This window comes from Perca flavescens, chromosome 1 (genome assembly GCF_004354835.1).
Source record: "Perca flavescens isolate YP-PL-M2 chromosome 1, PFLA_1.0, whole genome shotgun sequence".
In the NCBI taxonomy this organism is placed as follows: Eukaryota; Metazoa; Chordata; class Actinopteri; order Perciformes; family Percidae; genus Perca; species Perca flavescens.
Window position 1 is genome coordinate 36,257,545 of NC_041331.1, and position 21,746 is coordinate 36,279,290.

At 39.7% G+C, this 21,746-nt stretch overlaps 1 protein-coding gene across 4 annotated transcripts in view; it reads right to left on the reverse strand.

Annotated features, from left to right (window-relative positions):
* LOC114556935 (collagen and calcium-binding EGF domain-containing protein 1) overlaps nucleotides 1–15,578 on the reverse strand; it is a 36,853-nt gene extending 21,275 nt beyond the window's left edge. Inside the window, exons 1-4 of one of the 4 annotated variants that reach the window (XM_028580091.1) lie at nucleotides 15,238–15,316; nucleotides 14,542–14,638; nucleotides 13,373–13,490; nucleotides 12,303–12,383 (exon numbers count right to left, since the gene is read on the reverse strand). Coding sequence is in view for 1 of the 4 variants with exons in the window: in XM_028580084.1 (XP_028435885.1) it covers nucleotides 12,303–12,383; nucleotides 15,238–15,350 (194 nt within the window). In the remaining 3 variants the exon portion in view is untranslated. Of the gene's footprint in view, nucleotides 1–12,302; nucleotides 12,384–13,372; nucleotides 13,765–14,541; nucleotides 14,639–15,237 lie in introns of those variants that run through there. The other 3 variants (XM_028580111.1, XM_028580084.1, XM_028580101.1) reach the window with 3 other exon arrangements.
* Nucleotides 15,579–21,746: the final 6,168 nt, after the last annotated feature.

The following is a 21,746-nucleotide window of genomic DNA, read 5'->3' on the forward strand; positions in this document are numbered from 1 at the left end:
CTAAATATACTGTATAAAATGAAGTTGCATAATAAACTGGGCCTACAATAACGTGAAGGGCGGCCTAAAGCCTTTATACATAGCTTTTATGCTGATGTACACCTAATACTAAGCTATTAAAATAGCCTAATAATTGTTGCCATGGTTTTATAAATCATGAATCCTTAGGATTAAGTGTATCTGTGGATTGCCTTAGTGACCACATAGGCCAGTAAGCAGTTGGGATTTATATTTGCTTAAAATATGTTGGATTCATGTTAGGACTTTTTAATTTCTGAAAAAAAAATTTGGAGGCCCGACTGCATTGACTCTGAGGACCCCCTAGGGGTCCTGGACCCCCTGTTGAAGATCCCTGATTTAGAAGACCATGATGTTAGAGAGTGTCAAACTCCTTACAGCAGCATAATAAATGATGTTTTCCCTCATTCACTGGGGACGCTGTGTCTGTAATGTGGCCTTCATGTCTTTATCTGCCCTGTTTACGCTGTATGTGTCTTGTTAGTCGCAACAGCTGTCATGTCAATGTCTGGTTAGCTGGATGACTCATTACCTCCGTTTATTGAATCTGCTCTGCTGTTGCTTTTTTTCTGAATTGCTGATGGCTCTTTTGTTTACGCAATTTATTTTAAATGAGTCCTGCTTTTAGTTGGCCTGTTTGGCAATTTAGCGATGCCTTCAATCGAGAAGGAAACAAAGGAGATGAGAGGGATCTCGAGACTCTGAGATAACGCTTAATCTAAAATCCTGCAATGAAGGTGTCAAGGATCAAAGGTCGCACACACTCACACACACATGCGTCACATACAAAATACACCGTACAAGCTTGGATCTCAGCCAACAGCTGTCAGTATGTTAATCAATCATCCCAGCAAGTCAATCAGTCAGTCAGCAAATTGGTCAGTTAAACGTTCAATCTGGATATCATTCACCCTGTAAGCAGACTCTGTGTCTGCCTTCTCAGTGTTATTTTAACAGCTGAAACTCTACACATCCTCATCTCTCAGAGGGACAATGACACCAGAGATGCTCCCCTGTGGCCTCATCCTACCCCTTATCCAAAGACACCACTGTTTCGAAGCGGTGGAATGGAAATAACAGGACACAAGCAGAGGATGCTGGTGCTCAGATGAAATAGCAAATCGAGCCAGACTATAGTGTTTCCTATCATATTTTTAGACATGATCATTTTTGACAAGGACAATAACAGGATCAATGTCTCAACACTGACCTCACTGACCTTCCTTTGGTTAGCAATAAAGCTCTGGCACCCGTCAGTAGGTTCAATGTCTGTAATTATGCGCACCTCAATACAACAATGTACAAAACGCATTGTTTATTTCATTTGACCTGACCTCAACCCCAGCGTTAATACTCAGGCTACTAGACGGAGGCCTGGCTTCTGTCTCTCCGGAGCAAAACAGAGAATCTGAGTCCAACAAGAAAAAGAGGAGCTGTAGAGTGGAGATGGAGTCCAGACCTGGACCTGAGTCAGGCTCAGTCGGGTCTCATTATGGACACTTTAACTGTTTCTGCGTGACACACAGGGCAACTGTGGGTGGGGGGGGTTTGGACTTGGACATGGTGCTTGGGAAGGAAATGTACGCCTCTTGTAGACCGCTTTCAGAGTTTCCAAACATGTTATAAAGGTCTTTAACATTTCCACCCTTGTCCTTTCTGATCAAAAAACTAAAAACAAAACAAAAAGTAACATGCTGAACTTTTGTTTGGCAGGATGTTCAAATTATGTTATAAACATACACTGTGGCATGACCTTCAAAACTACTGGTATCCACCCTCCAGGCATCGTGTGACCGTCCCTCATGCCCAGGACCAAAAACGATTACATGAGCTGCCATGGCCTGTATAATGAGCAAAGACTTTTAGCTCTCGCTTATTAAAGAGAGGGAATGACTGATGTGTAGAGATCAGCAAACAAATACTTAACCTTCAACAACCCCTTTTAGGAAGTCATAAGGATTGCATAAAACATAAAGAATAACAAAGACACACACTGTGGTTCACTTCACACACAGCAAAACAAGCAAACCGTGCAGTTCAACAAGTAAAACCAGCAAAGATTTGAACTCACTGAGTCAAGCCAACAACAATGTTCACTGACTAAAAGCAACCAAGTACAAATTTAAAGCTCATGTGGGGCCTCATTTATAAATGCGGCGTACGCACAAAAGACGTACGCCGCTCTCTATGCAAGAATTGGGATTTAAAAATAGCAAACTTGACGGGAAAATGTGCGCTCCTCCACGGACACTCTGACCCAGGCGTACGCACAGAAACGGGTGAAATGAGAAACGGCGACCCCGACGGCAGATGGATGAAACACGTGAAACTGAGACCGCTGTGTAAAACAAATCGAAATATTGCCTCTCATTGATGATATGAAGAATTCACAGAGCCATTCTTACGATTAATATCCTACACAAACACCTGTTTGATCCATCTGCGGTGAAAAACGATACGATTACGATACTATCGTAAATTCAAATGAAGATATGTTTGTGAAAACAACTCAAATGTTCTGTAATTATATTGGCACGTTATGGAATTTATTCTCATGAAGAACACGATTAACAGGACAAATAATTTTTACACTGATGCTGTTTTCGATGCCTCCGTCTGGAGGTGCACATCGTTTTAATATGGTCATCATATATACAGTATCATAGTGTTTTATACAGTGTTAATTTTTATAAACATTTTTATTTTCCCTTTTTCGTTTTATTTTTGTTTTAAATGTTTGTTTTTATTGTAGGTCTAAAGCATGTTTTAACCATTGTGAAAGGTACAATAGAAAGTTTTACTAATTACATGCTCCTTTATTAGAATTAGATTAATTCCGACACCTTTAGGTTTTTAGATACAATCAAATTGATGGGTAAAAAAAGGCATGCCATGCGTTATGATGCACAATGGCTGGCTTTGCATTGTTGGGAGATGTGGCAAATGGAGACCGGCCGCAAGAAGACTTTCTGGCAAACGGGGACGAGTGGCCTCAGAGCCACTCGTCCTCAGCCTCGAGCTCTCCTCGAGGCTGCCTCGAGCCGTCCTGCTGGATCTCTGTGCTGTTTTGGGCCCAGTGTTACAGAGAGGAGCACTCGGAGACACACTTGATGTCTTCTTTTGTGCGTACGCCACGTTTATAAATGAGGCCCCTGGCCAAACTAACAGCAACATGTTAATGTATTCTATATATTGTAGTCTCTTTGGTTATAGAACTATAAAAATGACTGAAGGCTAAAAGTCTAGGGCAATAGCAGCTCTGTGAGGTGGTTCTTAAGCACAGCAGCGTTTTGAACTAAAGGCTAATGTCAGCATGCTAATATACAGATTTGTAGCTTGTACCATGTACACCAGTGGTGTCAAAGATATGGCCCGTGGGCCGGAACCGTCCCGCCAAAGGGTCCAATCAGGCCCACTGGATGACTTCAAAGTGTGAAAATTGCAGAGAAGTAATTCATTCCAATTCCATATTTACCACTTTAATCTCCGAGAATATCCAAGTTCTTTTTCCGTAAATTTACGACTTTAATCGTAATTTTTTTCTCGGACTGTTACCCCTCTCTCCTGGGTCCGTAACATAATTTTTTTTCCTACAATGGCCTTGTCGTAGCAGAAGCAACTTGCGTTTGCCAACATCAAGCTGACAAGAAACTCTGTTAGACACCCCTGATGTACACCATCTTAGTTTAGCGGGTTTATAGCATAACATTTGCTTTATAGCACAAAACAAAAATACAGCTGGGACTGATGGGAAGATCATTAGTTATAATAGTCGTGAAGAAATTTCACTCAAAACTACAAATTTCTACCTAATGGTGGTGCAAGAGGAAAAGTCAGGCAATCCAACCTACAGGTTGGCTAAAAATTAGGATGCAAATTGCAGCATTTTCATTTTTTTCACATTTCTTTGCAATAAAATTAGATACATGTTAAAATTTGGAAGACTTTTTTAGGGGTGATACACAGTCTGGGAGTGAAGGTTTGCCTGAGAAGACCTCTTAAATTGCACAGAAAGTTGGATTATTCTCATTGAATTGTGGTTTGTTCTGCCTTGGCTTGTAACAATGATTCTGATCTGGATTGCTTTATGTGGAAAAAAACATTGCACACATTTTTCCAATTAGATCGTTTGTTGCATAAATATTAAAGGGACTGGGTTTGAGATAAAAATTGATAATGAAGCAGGGATAAGTTAATTTTGTGTTGATTCCTGGAAAGATTAAAAGAGTTTTTAAAACGCACAGCTACACAATAAACATTCATCCACATTCCACTAGGAAACAAAGGGAAAAACAACTTGGATAGAACGATACTTTCATGAAATGGATTTTCATGATCCATGTGTATCGTTTTTAAGGCTGGAAATCACAAGATTACACTCGCTCAAACTGTAGCTTGGCAACAGAAAGAGGAAGGGGAATGCAGCTACAGTATATCCTATGAGACGCATGTGAATGCCAGTTGTAACAGTCAGCCCGCAATCACGTAGGCAAACCCTGCATGAATGGTATAATGAGTCAATACAGGAAGTGGTTGTGGTTAAAATCTTATTAAAGCTGGCATTATTTTTTTTAAAGGTACTTTATTTGTCACATACACGTAAATGTAGCAAAATTCATTCTCTGCATTTAACCCATCCCTCAAGGGAGCAGTGGGCAGCCAATTACAGTGCCCGGGGACCAACTCCAGATCTGAGCCAGTGCCTTGATCAAGGGCACTGACTGGAGAACTTGGGGGAAACGGGAGCACCTGGAGGAAACCCACGCAAACATGGGGAGACCATGCAAAATCCACACAGAAAGGCCCTGGAACGACCTGGATTCGAACACAGAACCTTCTTGCTGTTAGGCCACAGTGCTAAACATTGGGCCACCATATTGTCCATTATGTTTTTGACAAGTGAAGCTCTTTCGTACAGAAAGCATACATAGGCTCAAAAGATCAGAAGCAGGTAAACCATGTCAGCAATGAAGAGCCCTGATAGTGATGCTGTTAAACATGTAGTCAGGTCACGCACGGCTGTATGTGTGCACTCTATGTGTGGAAAGCAAGTGAGTGAACACCTCATCCTTAACAAATGAATGGTGAATTTGAAAGCAAAAATGTGCGTAAGGGGCCAACAGTGTTATGATATCAGAGACCCCCGCAAAGATGCTTCAGAGGCGAAAACTCTGCCAAAATGACCAAGGCCTGTGTGACTCAGCCTTGAGATATTTCTGGAGGCAAAATCCAGAAACACTGATTGTAAGCATTCCTTTTTTTTTTTCTCTCTCTCTCTCTCTCTCTCTCTCTCTCTCTCTAATACAGTTGTACTGTTTTCATCCAACCACATGCTCTGCAGTGGCGATTTCTTTAAGACTGAAAGGGAAGCTCAGCTTCCCCTAAAATGTCTAAAATTTAAATGGTCAAATATGTACTATTTTGTTAACATTTTATTGACTAAAATGCGTTAGAATACGTTAATCTCGAAGACGAGTTGGTTCAGAATTGGCTGACTCGATTTCCTTCTCATACATTCCCGTAGCGTCTCAGTGCATTTCCCCGTTGAAGCCTGGCGTCCGTTGACTTCAATGGGGCTGCTTTGAGCAGTTTTTTTCAGTGCTTCGAAACTAGAAGGTCATTGGATAAACGCTGTGATTATGTCCCGCCCACGGACGCTCAGCGTCTCTGGGGGTCAATGGAGCAGTGGGCTGGCCTGGACGCTGGGCTTCTGCGTGATGATTGGAGGACTGTATCTCCTTTTGATTGAGAGCGATTTTGTACTATAAAAGTCGCCGAAGCTGTTCAACTTCAAGCAGAGCTCAGCTCAGTCCCATCGCGGATTTTAAAAGTCTAATTGAAAGAAGAACTGCTGCAACCTGTTTTTTGGTATTTGCCTGGCGAAATGCTAGCCAATTTTCATCATACATTTCATACAATTATACACCACATTCCTTGTTTCAGTTTAACCTAATTCCTACATTTCCTCCTTCAAGTTTAATATCGTTTTGTTAGATCGTTTGTTCATTCATTCATACAGTAGGCTAGGCTAGTATTGTAGGGGTGAGCTAGCCAGCTAGCAAACTGCACCCGATGGCAGACAATGCTAATATTGTCAACCTGATTTTGGCGAAGCCATTTGAAAGTCTTCCTTATGAGAACAAACTTAGAATTAAACAGCAGGGTTAGATCAACACTTAAGATTGATTTAGTGCAAAAGACAAGGCAAAGTAACAAGTCTGTTCAGCTCTCCTGGTATGACAAAGTTAGCTGGCTGTGCTGTGATAGAAATGTACTGCTGGCCATTCCTCTTGATGACACCTTCCCATGGATATTATAAATTCTTATAATAATTACATTATTATTTATTATTATTATATAACTAAATTATTGCATTACTATTATATATATATACATATTACAATATTAACATAAATAAATGGACAATTTATTAGAGCCGGGACTTTAACGCGTTAATTAAGATTAATTAATTACAGACTTTAACGCATTAATTAATTAATTACACAAAAAATAACACGTTAAACATTTTTTACGCATTTTAATCACAGTTTCGGCGGACCGATTATACTGGAGCACCAACTAGCGTTCATGACTTCAGACAACAACAAACCACAGTGAAAATGAACGAAGAAGCTGACGAGACCGCTGTTTGGCCCCGTGGATGGGAAATTTTGTTATAAAAAACGAACGGATGGAAGCGTCGATAAGAGCATGGTTGTGTGCAAGCTATGCAACAAGGAATTCGCATATCACCGCAGCACATCGAGCCTCAAGTATCATCTCAACGCAAAACATTTAGCAGCTAGCGTGGACGTTAGCCCGACTCCGAGTACAAGGACCCACACTCCACCAGATGACTGGTTTAAGGACCAGGGTAACTAAGTCCACGTCTGAAAAAATAACCAACGGTCTACAGATTGCGTCGTCTGACACAACATACGAACTGCCATGCAGAAAGACAGTGATAAAAAGAGTCCAGCAGCTTTATGAAAATGAAAAGGAAGTTCAGGTTTTCCAATGTTCTGAATGTACTTGAAAGTATTGTGTTTTACTTAAAAAAACATAGTTTACAGAAGCTCTACCTACCTATAGGCTACCTGAATTTCTGAAATGTACTATATTTCTAAATATGCTATTGCTACACTTAATGGTAAAAATTGCACTGGTCTGCTGGACTTGGTTGAACAAAAATAAACTATTTTGTTGCTTAAGCTTATGTAAGTCATTATTCAATGGTATACTAAAAATCCATGTGAAAAAAATTACTTCTCACTGTTCTCAGGTCAAATATTTATGCAATTAAAATGCGATTAATTTCGATTAATTAATTACAAAGCCTCTAATTAATTAGATTAAATTTTTTAATCGAGTTCCGGCCCTACAATTTATATGATTCAGGCCAAAAATGAACTTCCCCTCTTTGAATGACCAGCAGCCGCCACTGATGCTGTGCACTTGGTTGTACTGTGTACTGTGTAAACTTTAGCATATAACTTTCTTGTGTGGCTTGTATATGAAACGTTCAAACTTGACTTAGCTTGGCAGTAGTACAGTACTGAATACTTGTGATACTGCCAATCTCAGTAAGCGCTGATCCGTTCAGGTGCTGGAAACAGCCCGCTTGTTGTGATGTGCAAAATACGTTTCAGCTCCAGCTAGCCATTTTTAATTTTAGTTTCTTCTAAAAACTATACTCAAATGTATTCTGTTGAAATGGAATCAGACAAAGGTGACTTTTCTCAAAATGCTAGCAGAAATAATTACATTAAGATACCCTTCACTCTGTAAGATGATGCTGCAGAAACAGATGATCTCCGCTTATGAACTCAAAAGATACTATGGAATACAAAACTATAATGATCCCACTGGGGGAGCTCGATCGTTGTAACAACGAGAGAAGCATAGAGTATGGAAACAATAAAAATCAATCATGCCTCCATGACTTTTATCATCATCCCTTACTTAATCTGAGTAAGAGCCTGAGCTCCCATAGTGTAGCGTGATAGTACGGGTGTTATCTGTTGCAGTAATGAGCCATGCAGGGTATTTAAACCAAAACGACATGCCAATCAACTGAAAGGATGGTTTACAGTTTAGTGTAGCTCATCAGTGCTGTCACAGTTGGACTACACAGCTGAGAGTGTTTAGAGAGAGAGAGAGAGAGAGGGTTCAGAAAGCAGCAGAAAATGAACTTTCATCATCATAAACCTGCAGTAACTTCCAGCACAGACAATACAGAGACATGCATAAACATGCATGCTCACACACATTGATATTTCTCAGAATCTGGGTTCGAACCATGTATATTTGGATTGGCACGGCTGAAACCTGACCTCCAGTGAAGACAGAATGAGGACATGAAACAGCCAGAACAATAGAAATGTAGAAATTGAGCTGATTCACCCTCATCGCTGTGAAAGCCACAGCGGAGGAGGAGGAGACGTGAGGCCGGCAAGGTCTTTGTTTAGATGGTGAGAGCAGTGAGGGTTTACTTCTGCACAACACCACAAAACCCTCTGAGACAGAGACATTACACATTTTAGGCATGTAGCCTAACAGTCTTATCCACAGAACAAGATGACGTCAAGACCGGGAAGATCAACATTTCCAGCAACCATGTGCAAGAAGTATAAAGAGTCAAAGTTCACAACAGCACGTTGGACAAATTTAATATAGGCAGTTTCTATTGGACAAATAAATAGTCATAAGAAATTGTTCTATATTTCTTAAATATCTCTGTTAGATTTTTTTGAATAAAATCTCATACATCACGTTAAGTGCTGCCATTATTTAAGTACCATAAGTACCATAATTTGCTTCATTGTTTTGATAGCAACTTAGCCCACTTTCTTTGGAAAGGTGTGAATTTTTTCCAAATGGTTAACATGTCATCTTCAATCAACTCTTGAAATATAACCGTTTCCCAGATTGTTTGAATGTGAGAGAGTAGTGCCAGGTGAAGGAATTAGAGAAGAAAACCAGAAATGATTGGAAAATGTCCAGCCTGTCTGAACACGGCAGAGCTGTTGGTAAAGATTAGTCTGTTAGACTGACCAGGTCCGGGTCAAATACAGTTTAAAAACGTCAATTGTCCAATCATAGCTTAGCAACCGTAACTAAGCACGGCAGGCCTGTCAAGCTTAGGATTTCTCCGCATGCGTTGCAGTTGCTGTAGTAGTATCGCCCCTCCAAAACCAAAAACACAAGAGCAAAAGTAGGCTATAAGAAATTGATTGAACACTGTGCTTATCTGCTCTAAACTAAGATGCACAGGCCTACAGCTAACTAATTGACTACCAACAGTGCTAACCAAGTGTTACTTCCAAGGCCAAAAAGCACATCATTAATTAACTACATTTGTAAGAGGAGTTAAGCCCTGTTCCCGACAAGCACAAACACTGTGTAGCGTGGGAGAGACTTCAGACATTTGGTCCAAAGTATAGTGGATCACACAAACTTCCGGCTACAAACTTTAGGGTGCATCTTCATACACTGTGTAGTATTTCTCCACTGAGGACGCAGGCCATGGATGAGTTCGGAGTTCATGCTAACGTTAGGAGCTTTGTTCTGCTCTTAGTGAGGAAGCATCTTTATCCTAAATTTTTTAGCACTACATCATGTATGCAGCCAATAGCCATCAAGTTCATATTTAAAACCTCTTTCTTGTTTGGATACGACGTAGCTGTAAACATTAAAACATTTGGCTGAAGACAACATTTTCAAACTGACTCATTAAGCTCACAATAATGTAATTTGCTAGCTAACGGGGGTCATCACTATGTTTCTATGGTCCTATTCTCAAATAACCTGAAATGCCAGATGATTTCATACACAGAACCATCTAAGAAGCTGTCATTGTAAACTGTTTGTGCACTTTCAAAAAATAGCAGGTAATTGGATGACTGTCATGTCCGCCATTGTTGTTTTGAACGAAAAGTCGTGGCCTTCACGCACACATGGACCACGCACCTAGCAGCCAGTAGCTCCTGATTAGTTCGGTCTGCTGCTGTTCGGACATGAAAGGATTACTTAAAGCCTGACAAGACGGATTTTCGTCTGATATGTGATCCTGCGATTCTCACGTGATCTTGCAGTATCGCGAGAATCCAGCTGCCGTCCAATGTAAATGCTCACAGTGTCCTCCTTAGAGTTACAAATTGTGGGTTGAAAGCGGAGACTCACGCGATCACGGTTAATGTAACCTTGTGAAATTACGTTGTACCATTCCAATATACGTCCTTCCGAAGTTGTTCTGTTGCTTTTCTTCTTGGTTGAGTTGGTCCAGTCTAGTGTTGAGTTTGGAGTATGTATGTCTCTTGATATAAACTAACATTGTAAGAGATTGGAAAGGGCTACTGAATCTTTGCAATAGAAACGCTCCCCTAGCTAGCTACACCAGCTTAAATCTTCCATCAAGATTTGGCACATTTGGTTAAAATGACAAATGTCAATCCTGCTTTTATCTGACTAAGTTATTTAGATAGTACACCTACTTTGTGAAACTGGCCTCAGACCTACATTAAGAAGTAAACATCCAACCAGACAAACTACAATTTAAACTTTCAGTCTGTCCAAAAAGATGAAAATATGTGATGGCCGCTTCATCAGCCCTGTCTGTACAACATACTGCTCTCATTGAAACGACATTGAAAGTAATATTTATGGGCAGACACAATGGATCAATCTGGTCGTTCCTGAAGTCATTTGCAAAAATCAATTTGATCCAGGTCTTTGCTGGACTGCCTTGTGAAACATGGCAAGGAAAATGCAACCTCATCTAATCCACCTTCTCCTGCAGCACACATCTCTTGTAGAGCCGGAAATTAAACAAGACGCAGAGCCTGTTACAGTCTAACCTTGACAGTAAACAGATCAGATTGTCTGGCCTCACACCAGACCTGGTGCCTCATTTATTAAAGGATCCTCTTACAACCAAATCCAAGCCAAAGTTTTGCTTCACAATAGTTATCTAAACGTCAAAATGAGGGATTTACATTGATTTTCTCCTGTTGTGTACAATGTATCATGAGCTAAAAGTCTTACAACCTGCCACAGCATCTTTGCATTGGATTTATTTATTTCCTTCAACCTTTGTTTCAAGATGCTCATAAAATATGATATCAAAGGGATTTTGAAAAGATAGAAGAGCAAGAAAGGAACCAATTTCATCAAGAAATATTTCATACCTTTCAAAAACTGCCCCATATTCCTCTCATATATCATCTTTGTTGCATTCGCCCATTACAAAAACACTGATGATTCAATAGTTAAACCAAATTTGGTGTTGGTAATCACTATAAGCAGTCTGTAGTCCATGTATTCTTGTAGATAGATACAGTGCAATAGAAATAATAAAAATAGCTTATCACATTCTCTTCTGCCAGACTACTTGTACTTTTTAGGTTATAATGCAGGCCTAACTCCCTGAGGGGGATGCCTTCCCTAAATGTTTTAGCTCTGGACCCAAGCCGAAGAAGTTTAAGGACAAATTATGTTTTACAAGCAAGGTTGGTGCAAGTTTGTTCAGTGCAGAGGAAAACTGCAGGACAAGGAAAGAAATACAAATTTTCCAAACTGACATTAGTCCCTTCTATTTTCCAAAATCTAACACTAACAAACTAACATGAAGTTAGAAAAACATATGGTAAGACATTTTAGAGTGTGGTTTAGTTATCAGAGACAGTAAGGTATACAAGCTATGTACCAAAAAAAAAGATTCTTAACTTTAAAATGAAAAATTTTATTTATACACAAAAAAAAAAAAAAAAAAAAGGAAACCAAAAAAGTGCATGTAAAGTTCCCGGGAGAGAAGAGCAGGAAAAACATGGCACAATGTTGTGTTGTTTGTGAATGTAGTGTGTTCATGCATGTGTGTGTATGTGTGCGTGTTGACAGGAAAAAGTGTGGGGTCTTCTTGTGTGGGGATGATGAATTTCAACACTGCATCTTCAGTGTAGATCATCATTCAGTCTCAGTGAGGATCTTCAGGAAATTATTATTTTTCTCTCCCAAATGGATATATAGTTTCCAAAAGGGGGCTATACAGTGTGGAGTTCTGGTAATGACACAGCTGGGTGGTTTAGTGGTTACAGAAACCATAGCCCCAGAAAGTTTCTGGATCAATCCTTCTTACAGGCATCAGCAGCCACTTGTCCTGTCAAAGTGTCCTTGGGCAAATCACTGTTCTGGGAAAGACAGTCAGCTGAATACCAAAATATAAATGTATAGTGTAACTCCCTGTTGTTTCACCCAGCTGTGAACCAAGGGACAGTTGGGAGTCTTACCTGAAACAAGTTCTGTTCTTCCCCCCAGCTCTGACACAGGGATACTCCACGGTCAAGATCTTACTAGCTGGACACTCCGCCCTGAGAAAAGAAAGATGCATTGGAAACAAATGTGATCGACTGGTACTTTATTTATTTAAATTTTTAATTTTTTTTTATCTGTTTTCCAGCAGTTCCATATTATGAAAAAGATGGGGCGTGACATGATGGGGAGTGACATGCGACAAAGGTCCAGGACTGGACGTAAACAGGGGACATTGCAATTCATGGCCAGCCCCTTTAACCCAAGGCCAAGGGGGTAAAACCTCAAAAGTACTTTGAGATAAATGGCTACATTATACAGTATTGTACATACATGGCATTAGAGTCCGACCGATACTGGAGTTTTGAGGCCGATAGCGACGTAAATATTTGAAAACTCAGGGAACAATACATTGGCTAATATACTGATTTGCTGCTTTTCTTTGTTTTCTATCCATAAATCACCAAAATCATCATAAAATAAATATGGGTTTTAGACGGTTTGTTTTGATTACTTCACCATGGCCTCTGCAAAACCTGTGACAGGCATTTTTCACTATTTCAACATTGTCTGGGCCAAAAGGTAAATAAATAAAACAAGCTTAATCCTGAACATAATCCGGATCAATCGATAATGAAAACAACTGTTACGGTAGTTGCAGCCCTATTTTCCATGAGGATCCCATAAATATGGGGTTTGGGCTGTTTGTTTGATGACTTCATCATGGTCTCGTCAAAACTGTGACAGGCATCCTTAAAAAAAATGTGATGGTCCAAACATTTGATCTGATAATCAAAAAAAAAAAAAAACTGTTTCCACTTGGTTATTAAAGAATTGTGGCCAAGATATACAGAGTGGGACATTTTACAGTTGACACATTTGTCCTAACATGTCAGTGCTCTCTGCTGGAAAAACTATGCAATGGAGACACCTTGACCTCAAACTTTTTTTTGGCATCTCTGTACTCATCTGCCGACATATATGCCGATACTAGGGCTGTAACGATATGCGATAAGAAACCGAAATCGCGACTCTCTGATCCACAAACCTGTGTCGCGGAGTGAGAAGGCAGAATCACGACCCCTTCCAACTCCGAGAGTTATCCTTCCCGTCCAGATCCAATGCTACCACATCTTTCTGTTGCCAGCTCTCATCCCGACTGAAGCCTTGCAGCGCCAGGAGAGGGAGGCAGACAGACAGGGGTGTGCTAGCTGGCTAAATTACCATTAGATTAGTCGTCTATCTATGATACAGTTAACATTACTGATGAATTTGTGGGTTAGCCCAGAGCTGTTAACCGTGGTCAAAACAATCATACTAAAAATAACTAAGCGTGTTGAACGATGTCTTAATCTTATGTTACCCACCAAGAATTAGCATTGTCAACCAGCACCTTTACAGTATAGGCACCAAAGCACTTTTCCTCTTCGGTCCCCTTACAGGTTGGAAGCGGAATTGTCCATTACTGTTACCATTACCATTATTCTTATGTCTCATTCGAAAGAGTTAATGAACCACTGTAACGATTTTGGAAACTTTATTTTAAGGTACAAAAGAATCTTTGGTGTTGGATTGATCAATATTGAAATCAATCAATATCAATAAATAAGGTCTCTGTTGTGTTACTGTGTTGCAAAGTGGCATGTAATCAATGACAAAATGATGCCATGTGGCAAAAAAAAAAGTTGTATTACATTTACTGAGTATAACTTCATTTATAATGAAACATCGTATTTAATAAACTACATGTGTTTTGGGTGCAAAACTCTTACGTAATGTAACTAGTAACTAAATCTGTCAGATTAATGTAGTGTAGTAAAAAGTACAATATTTCCCTCTGATATGTAGCGGAGTCAAAGTAGAAAATGGCATGGAAAGAAAAGAACCTCACATGTGTACTTAAGTACAGTACTTGAGTTATTGTACTTAGTTACATTCCACCACCGGTTATAGAAGGTTTTTTTCAGGTACATTTTACAGCCAGAGACACAATAAACACAGTCTATAGTATACTCCAGTGAATATGTAACTGCAGTATGAGGGCAATCAATCTCAGTATATAAATGTGAGTTTACACTGAACCTTTAAAGCATAAATCGTAAGGCTCTATATAGCTATATGCGTTCCCTTGTCATTTTAAACCAGATGGAGAGAATGTATACAGACTACATAAAAACCAAGCTAATAAAGTTGTCTTATTATGGGCAAGGATCTAACCTGCTGCTCAGCGGTTTGCTCCTCAGTGCTTTCCTCTTCTCCTCAGATTATTGGGCGCATGTGCTCCACTCACATCCTCTCCTCACCTCCTGACCTGCTGTGTATCCACCTTATCTGTCATGTTATGTCTGAGCACAAGTAACATTTGGCTCTCTGCACCGCGACCGATTCCAACCATTTGGAGTTTCCCCTTTGCCTTTTGCATTTCCTTGAAAATCACATTAGATTGGACGCGCTACAGCGGTTCATCCAGGGGTCTCCTCTTTGACAGCCTGCTCTCACAGTATGTCGTAAAGAGCAGTAACCAATAAAACAGACCAAATTATATTATGGCTGTTGGCACTGTGTGCTAATCTGACAGGGAAATGCTGGTTTTGAGTTTAAATTTTAAAAAGACGAAACAATGCGAGCGGTAGATGTTCCCAAAGTGTTTACAGAGCTTTAATCTCACATTCATCTTTTAAAAAGACACAGTAAACTATTATACAGATGGTGTGGTTCAAGTTGAAAAAACATACCAATGAATAGCTTGTCGAGGCTTTTCGTGGAGTTTTGCGTCATGATGAAACCCCGAAATTTGTAAACCACATATGCCTGATTAAACTTAATATGGATGATAGCTTCCTCACTGCCGTTCATTCACAAAAGACAGAGGTATTTTTTTTTGGATCCTCTAATCAGGTCCGTGAGACTTACCTCGAGGTGTCCACTGTAAGCGTCGTCCTGATAGAGCTGGCCCCAGATCCCCACAGGAAAACAACACAGATAGCGCCAAATGGTAAAAGAGTCGCACCATAAAGTTGACCCATGTCCCCTCTGCGCTCCGGGACAGATGATGTGTTCAGGGATAAAACGCCTTCACATCAGCAAAACGCTAATGTTTTCATCCGTCAGTGACCCGCGCGGGCAGTAATATCAAAATATCAGAAATCCTTGTCAAGTATCCCGCAGAGGTGACGCACATGGAGCCTGAGGGATAATAAGTGCTGCATGCGCGGTGCGTCCGGAGCACCGTCCTTAACTTTACGCACTGAGGCAGAGACCCCTTGGAGAGATACTGAAGGGTTTACAGCCCAGTGTGTTCTCACTAATCCCACTGGATTTACATTCCTGCCTTTAAAGAAGAGATTAAGGCACTGCTCATCGGTGGTGATGACGTATAGTACTAATAATAATAATACAAGTAAACATCATCAAATAAATTGAACAGCGCCCTTAATCCCAAAATGTAAATATATAATATTTTGAAAGTCAACACATTTATCAATTTTCGAAATAAACAAGATCCCAACACACTTATCTGTTAAGTTTGGTTTGGAAAATAGGCTTAGTTTGAAGGGAGGAGGACTCAAAAATAAAAGATTTTAAAAATAGCCTCCATGAGGTCAATTTTCTATGCATAATCATCTACTCATTATTTCTGTTTTTTTTAATCATACTTGCAATCACAGCCTAATTACTTGAGCTGTAAGTTCAAAGTTGGCCCGCATGTACACTGCTATTTGATTAACCCAGCACACAATGTACATAATTTTTCACATGATTATGATGAATTGCAATATCCACATTAACATCTCAACACTAATGAACTCATGCGAGCCCTGTTGCTTGTACATTTTCGTTTCTTTTTATTAGTGCTGAAAAGATTATTCTTCATTACTTTCACAGGTCTTTCATATTAATGTGAAATACATAATGTCTGTACTGGCCAGCTAAGAAGGTGCTGTGTCTTTATACGTCTGCTTGACATATGGTTAATATAAAATAACATTAATACAAATTAGAACCTACCCTGAATAAGTAATTGAATTACCTACAGAAACAATCCTATAGTAATCCTGTAATACATTTTAGTGGCATACATACATCCCTGCAAAACTGTCATTCAGTACTAATACGTTCATATAAGATTGAAGAAATGGCATTAAGTAGAATAAGGTATCATCATTTCACACAGAGTATCACACACAGCACAAGTCCCTTTCTAAATAAAAACACTTATTTGTCCCTGAATATGATATTTTCTTCAGGGTGATTTGGTTGCCAGTTGCATTACTGGAGTTCCTGATGATTCCTCAGAAGAAATAAAGGGTTATTCCGTTGTTGTGACATCAGATCTGACCAATAGTCACCTCAGTAGAAAGCGCATAGCAGTGGTCAGTGGATGGTCAGGCGATGTTAGGTAACTCTGTACTCAGTGGTCTCTTACGGTGCATGGGGTTCTTGGCCACCGTTCAATAGAAACAGCTGGTTTTATTCACCACAAATGAATCATGTTAGAAATACACATGCACTCACTTACACACATACTGTATACATGCATGCACACGGTAACTTGGTCTTCTAGCACATCAAATTAAACTGTATGGTCTCCTTTGGCTCCATTCCCTCTAGAATCAAATGAATTCATAAAATATATAAAGCAACAATATAAAAGAACCGCAGCAAAAGGCAGCTGGTGAAATGGCAGTCTCTGCCTCATTATTACGACCACACAGGTCACGGTTTCTCTTGTTCCCACGAAGGAGAGTCTCCTTTCTCGGTTTACTTTGGTTGTGGTTTTTATTTGGTGTTTGTCTATCTGCTTATAAGCAGACTGAAATAAATGTGTTTTTCTTTGAGGGCTGGGGCCACCTTCTGCCTAGCGACCAACTTCATATCATTCATGGATAAAACTGCCAAATTGTGGAACACATAAAAGACAATACCTTTAGAGGGGATTCTAAACTTGTGGCATAGAATGGGCACAGCTTTGTTGCTCATCACCTTAAGCCTCTGTGAATATGGTGCATTTACCACTTAGTACCACTTACTACTAATCAGCTAACATAACTACTAAAGTTCCCAGTAGACTACTTAGAGGCATGCACTGTTAGTACTGATCTGATGAAGACACTGAACAAATTGCACTAATTGCAATTGGGAATTTTGTTATGATTTTACAGTTGAAACAAAGCCATTTTCTAGACCACGTGTCAAACTCAAGGCCCGTGGGCCAAATTCCGCCCGTCCCACGTTTTGATCCGACCTGCATTTATCACTTTCGCTTCACAATACATTTTGGCCCTCATAGTTGTACGCCAAACCAAAAAGAAAAGAAAACTGTATTTACGCGACACTCAAAGCAGAACTTGTCAGTTTTGTCGACTTTGAGACTCAATGAATTTCCCACAGAAGCAGAGAGTTTGCATTTTCAGGCTGTGAAACAGGTTGCTGTGACTCAGCTCTGCGGTAGCCTACTTTTAAAAATGTAATCAGATTGATTGTTTGGCTTGGTTTTTGCTGACTTTTTAAGGGCTTTATGTCGACCAAACTGTAAGTTAAACTATATGGGACATGCCATCATACATTCGAAAATATTTTCCTATTTCAACTAAATAAAAGCATGTTAATAAACTATACATTTCTGGCCCTAGATGTGATTCTCATAGAGTGGCCCTTGGTGAAATTGACAACCCTGTTCTACACCATTCGGTTCAGACCAGTTTCTCCTACCTCCTGGGACTCCTGGGAAAAGTGTGCATTAAATGAAAATAATAATAATCTTTTTAGCCATTTAACACTAATTTGTCTACTAAAAGACACACTAAATCATGACTGTCTTTTTTGTGTTTTTCTTCTGATATTATCTAGAACTTTCAAGTACTTTCATTGCAGGACCCAATGAGTTTTTAGCAACAACACACTGTCAACAAAACTCAAATGACATCAGCAGTACTTCAAGGATCTGTGTTTCCATTCTTGTTTTTGCCCTACATTAGTTTCAGGAGCACAGGCCTTGATGATAATATCTCTGTTGAGTATGTGAAAGACATTAGCCTCTCTAGAAGCCTTATCTTTTTAAGTCTCTTCTTTCAGACAAGTCCATGCAAGTGGAGTTTCAGCATGTGAAATGGTATGACCCTGAATGGCTGTAGGAGGTAAGAGTTACAAATTCCTTGCATGTAATACATGTTGTTGTTGTTGTTGTTGTTGTTGTTGTATCTGGGTGGAGAGTTTATGGCTCCAATTGCTCTTGTGGTGAAGAGCCATCAAAGCTCCTTCATCAGTTCAAAGTACTGACCCACGCAAGTATGTCAGTTGATGACCTACTGCTGGTTTTGGTGCAAGTTTAGATCATCAAACAGGGCACTGCCCCAAATTGCTGCAATCTCTCAGCTCAAGGGTGTGATGAATCCATCCCTCCCACCCCATGGCCTTCACTCATACAGAACTGGGAAAGTATTCCCTCCATCAGGACACCGCATGTCCAGCCGTCTGCTTTTACACACTGCAGTCTTTAACTTCAACTTTGACTCTGATAAGCTTGACACCTTCTACTCTTTTTCAAAGAAATTGTATGGCTTAGTTCTTTCTTTACATTTGAATGGACTCCATTTCTCAAACCATTTCTCAAACCATCTCTTCAATGTTGTGCTGTCAGTCTTTTTTAAGAGCTGGTGTCCCCTTTCATAAAGTAAGAAGTCTTATACACTGCAGACATTACACAATGTTAAGAGAGAGGATACTGCACGCAGTTTTGTAGTTTCTGTCATTCATTGATATTTAATCCAGTCAAACTCCTGCACATCAGAGACATATTTGTAATCTTAGAAAATGACGGTGACTAATTCTATTTTCTCTATTCTCTTTTCTCATTATGCTTTTTGTCCTTACAGTCCGTCATTAAATGCATTTGACACGTAAATGCAAGTAACATTTCTCAGTCTCTATTCGTAGTAAAATATTAACATCTCAGTGTCATAAACTCATGTCACAGAGCTGCACAGAGATAACTTATTTTTACAAGTGTGCTCCAAGGGACCTCTCTTCATCTGTGTGATTTATTCATAATTAATAGTCTTTTACTGCCATTATCAACACCCCAATTGAACACTGCTTGTCAATAAAATACTGACAGGGAGAGCAAACATGGCCAAAGTTTTCATTTCTTCCATGTTGATATGTTGCTGCAATTCTGTTTCTATTGTAATGTAGTTCTGTTGCTTGGAAACTGAGGGAGATTCAGAAATATGAGTGCTGCATGCCTTTCTTATCAAGTAGTAAACACCTGACTGTTCAAGCCAAATAACACAGAAGTGATCCATCAGTGTCGGAACTGATCATGTGGAAGGAAAACCTCTTTTGTAATACGACATACATTGCACAACACAAACGTTTTGGTGTCGGTTTATGTTTAGCAGACACAAAAGTTAACAAATTGACATTTGGCTGACCTTTGGACACATGCTTTGACTTGCAGTTTTGTTTCTTCATGTCATCATTTTTTGACAATTTGTTGGTTTTATTACAACAGACAGCAATGGATTTAACAGAGCCTGTTCCACGGACTACACTTTTTAAATATCTTCACTGGGTCTCATTGTTACATTTTCAGAAGGAGTTGAAGTCAAGGTGTCATACAGTATTTATTCTCACAGTAACACAGACCTGGGGCCTTTGCTCCACCGGGACCATGTATGAACTTGAACGCAGCGGCATCACTTCTTATTGTTTCATGAAATTCAAACTGGAAAAAGTACATTTCTTTCCTGGTTATAAAAAGCTCTAGAGATGTGGCACAGCCAATGGAAAATAATTTTTTGGTTTACTTTAAAAGTCCTCCCACCTTCCAACTACTGTTCAACATCTGACTTTCCGCTTGAGAACCAGCTCTCTTTTGGAAAATGTTATTTTTAATACAGGTTTGCTGTGTTGACTAAAGGTAAAATTCATGTACACTCAAATCATTTCATACAAATTTCCTAGAACTGTCAAACTACTCAAATCTCTCAGTTTCCCATTTTTTTGTCTGCAGTATATCACTGTAAACCATTAAATCCTGTCTCCTGCATTTCGTCTACAGAGACGGGTTTCCGAGCAACATTATTTGGAGATGTGCACGCACGCAAGGGTTAGTAAACAAATCAGAATGACTGAAAGCTCATAGTGAACATGAAAAGTTGTTTTTATGCCTTAAAGGTCCCATATCATGCTCATTTTCAGGTTCATACTTGTGTTTTGATTTTTCTACTAGAACATGTTTGCATACTTTTATGTAAAAAAAAACAACCTGATTATGATGAGAGATCCAGCTTGACAGCATCCGAAGCAGAAACAGAATGTCAGAGTGAATATTTCGGCATGGTCTTTAAAACATTAGCAAACCACTTTCTAGCATGTGCATTGACAGGGAGAGCCTAACCTGTCAGCTGTGTTGGCGATGCCTCAAGAGAAAAAAGGAAGTGACTCCGAGCTTGCCGTAAAGCAGTACCTCTGGCCGTGTATGACGTCATTGACATTTTAAAAGACTTTTTAGAACAAAAAAGCCACTTTAAAATGTAACCCTCAGCAGTGTGTATTTTCTTAGCCTCCCCTTTTGAAAGCAATTCAAATTACTAGACAAAAAATCATATCCTGAGAAAAGTGGATTTTGAGGGGTATAGCTTCATAGAGTCTCATTCTTTCTGCACTGGCCTGTGAGCGCCCCAAGTGGAACTCTGGTGGAACTGCAACCAGTTCAGAAGCCGGAAGTATCGAGAGAGTGAAACTTCTTCCCTTATTAGAAATTCTTTGACATACCTGTATTCACCCTAGGAGTGCCTGTCTCTTGCCAAAGAAGTCTGCTCTGATTGGACAGCGTTTCTGGGCCTTTTGCATGTGTGTACTCTGCATCTGTGCACCGTCATTGCAGCCTGGGAATGACTGTAACGGCACTCTATACCTATGTATAGTGTAGTTGTCGACATCACAACCATACAGAAGTCCTGACGGCTCGTTTAAAGACACAGTTTCTGAAAATGGGCTGTGGGCATTTCTCTGTGGATTGAGAGTTTTGATACTTTCACAGTATTTATGTAGCACCTCAACCTTCTTTATAATCAAAAAAGACATGGAAGTCTCACTTTTCACAATATGGGACCTTTAAAAGTGTATGAATAGACATGACACAGTGGCAACGTGTTTTCTACCCTTCTGATTAGCACGCTTTCTCAGTTGTTTAAGTAAATTCAATGTGAAATACAATCCTAACCAAAGCAATTCATGAAATGTTCGTGTATGACGTAATGGTGGAGATAAATTGCCATAATCAAAAGCTGGTTTCTGGCTAAAAGTTTTCTCAGCAGCTCACACCCTTTCTCCCATGTGAATTCACACTGCAATTGTGCCTCCTTTAAATCCTACACCTACTGTACCTGCACAAGCTTTAGATTTATAATTTGTAG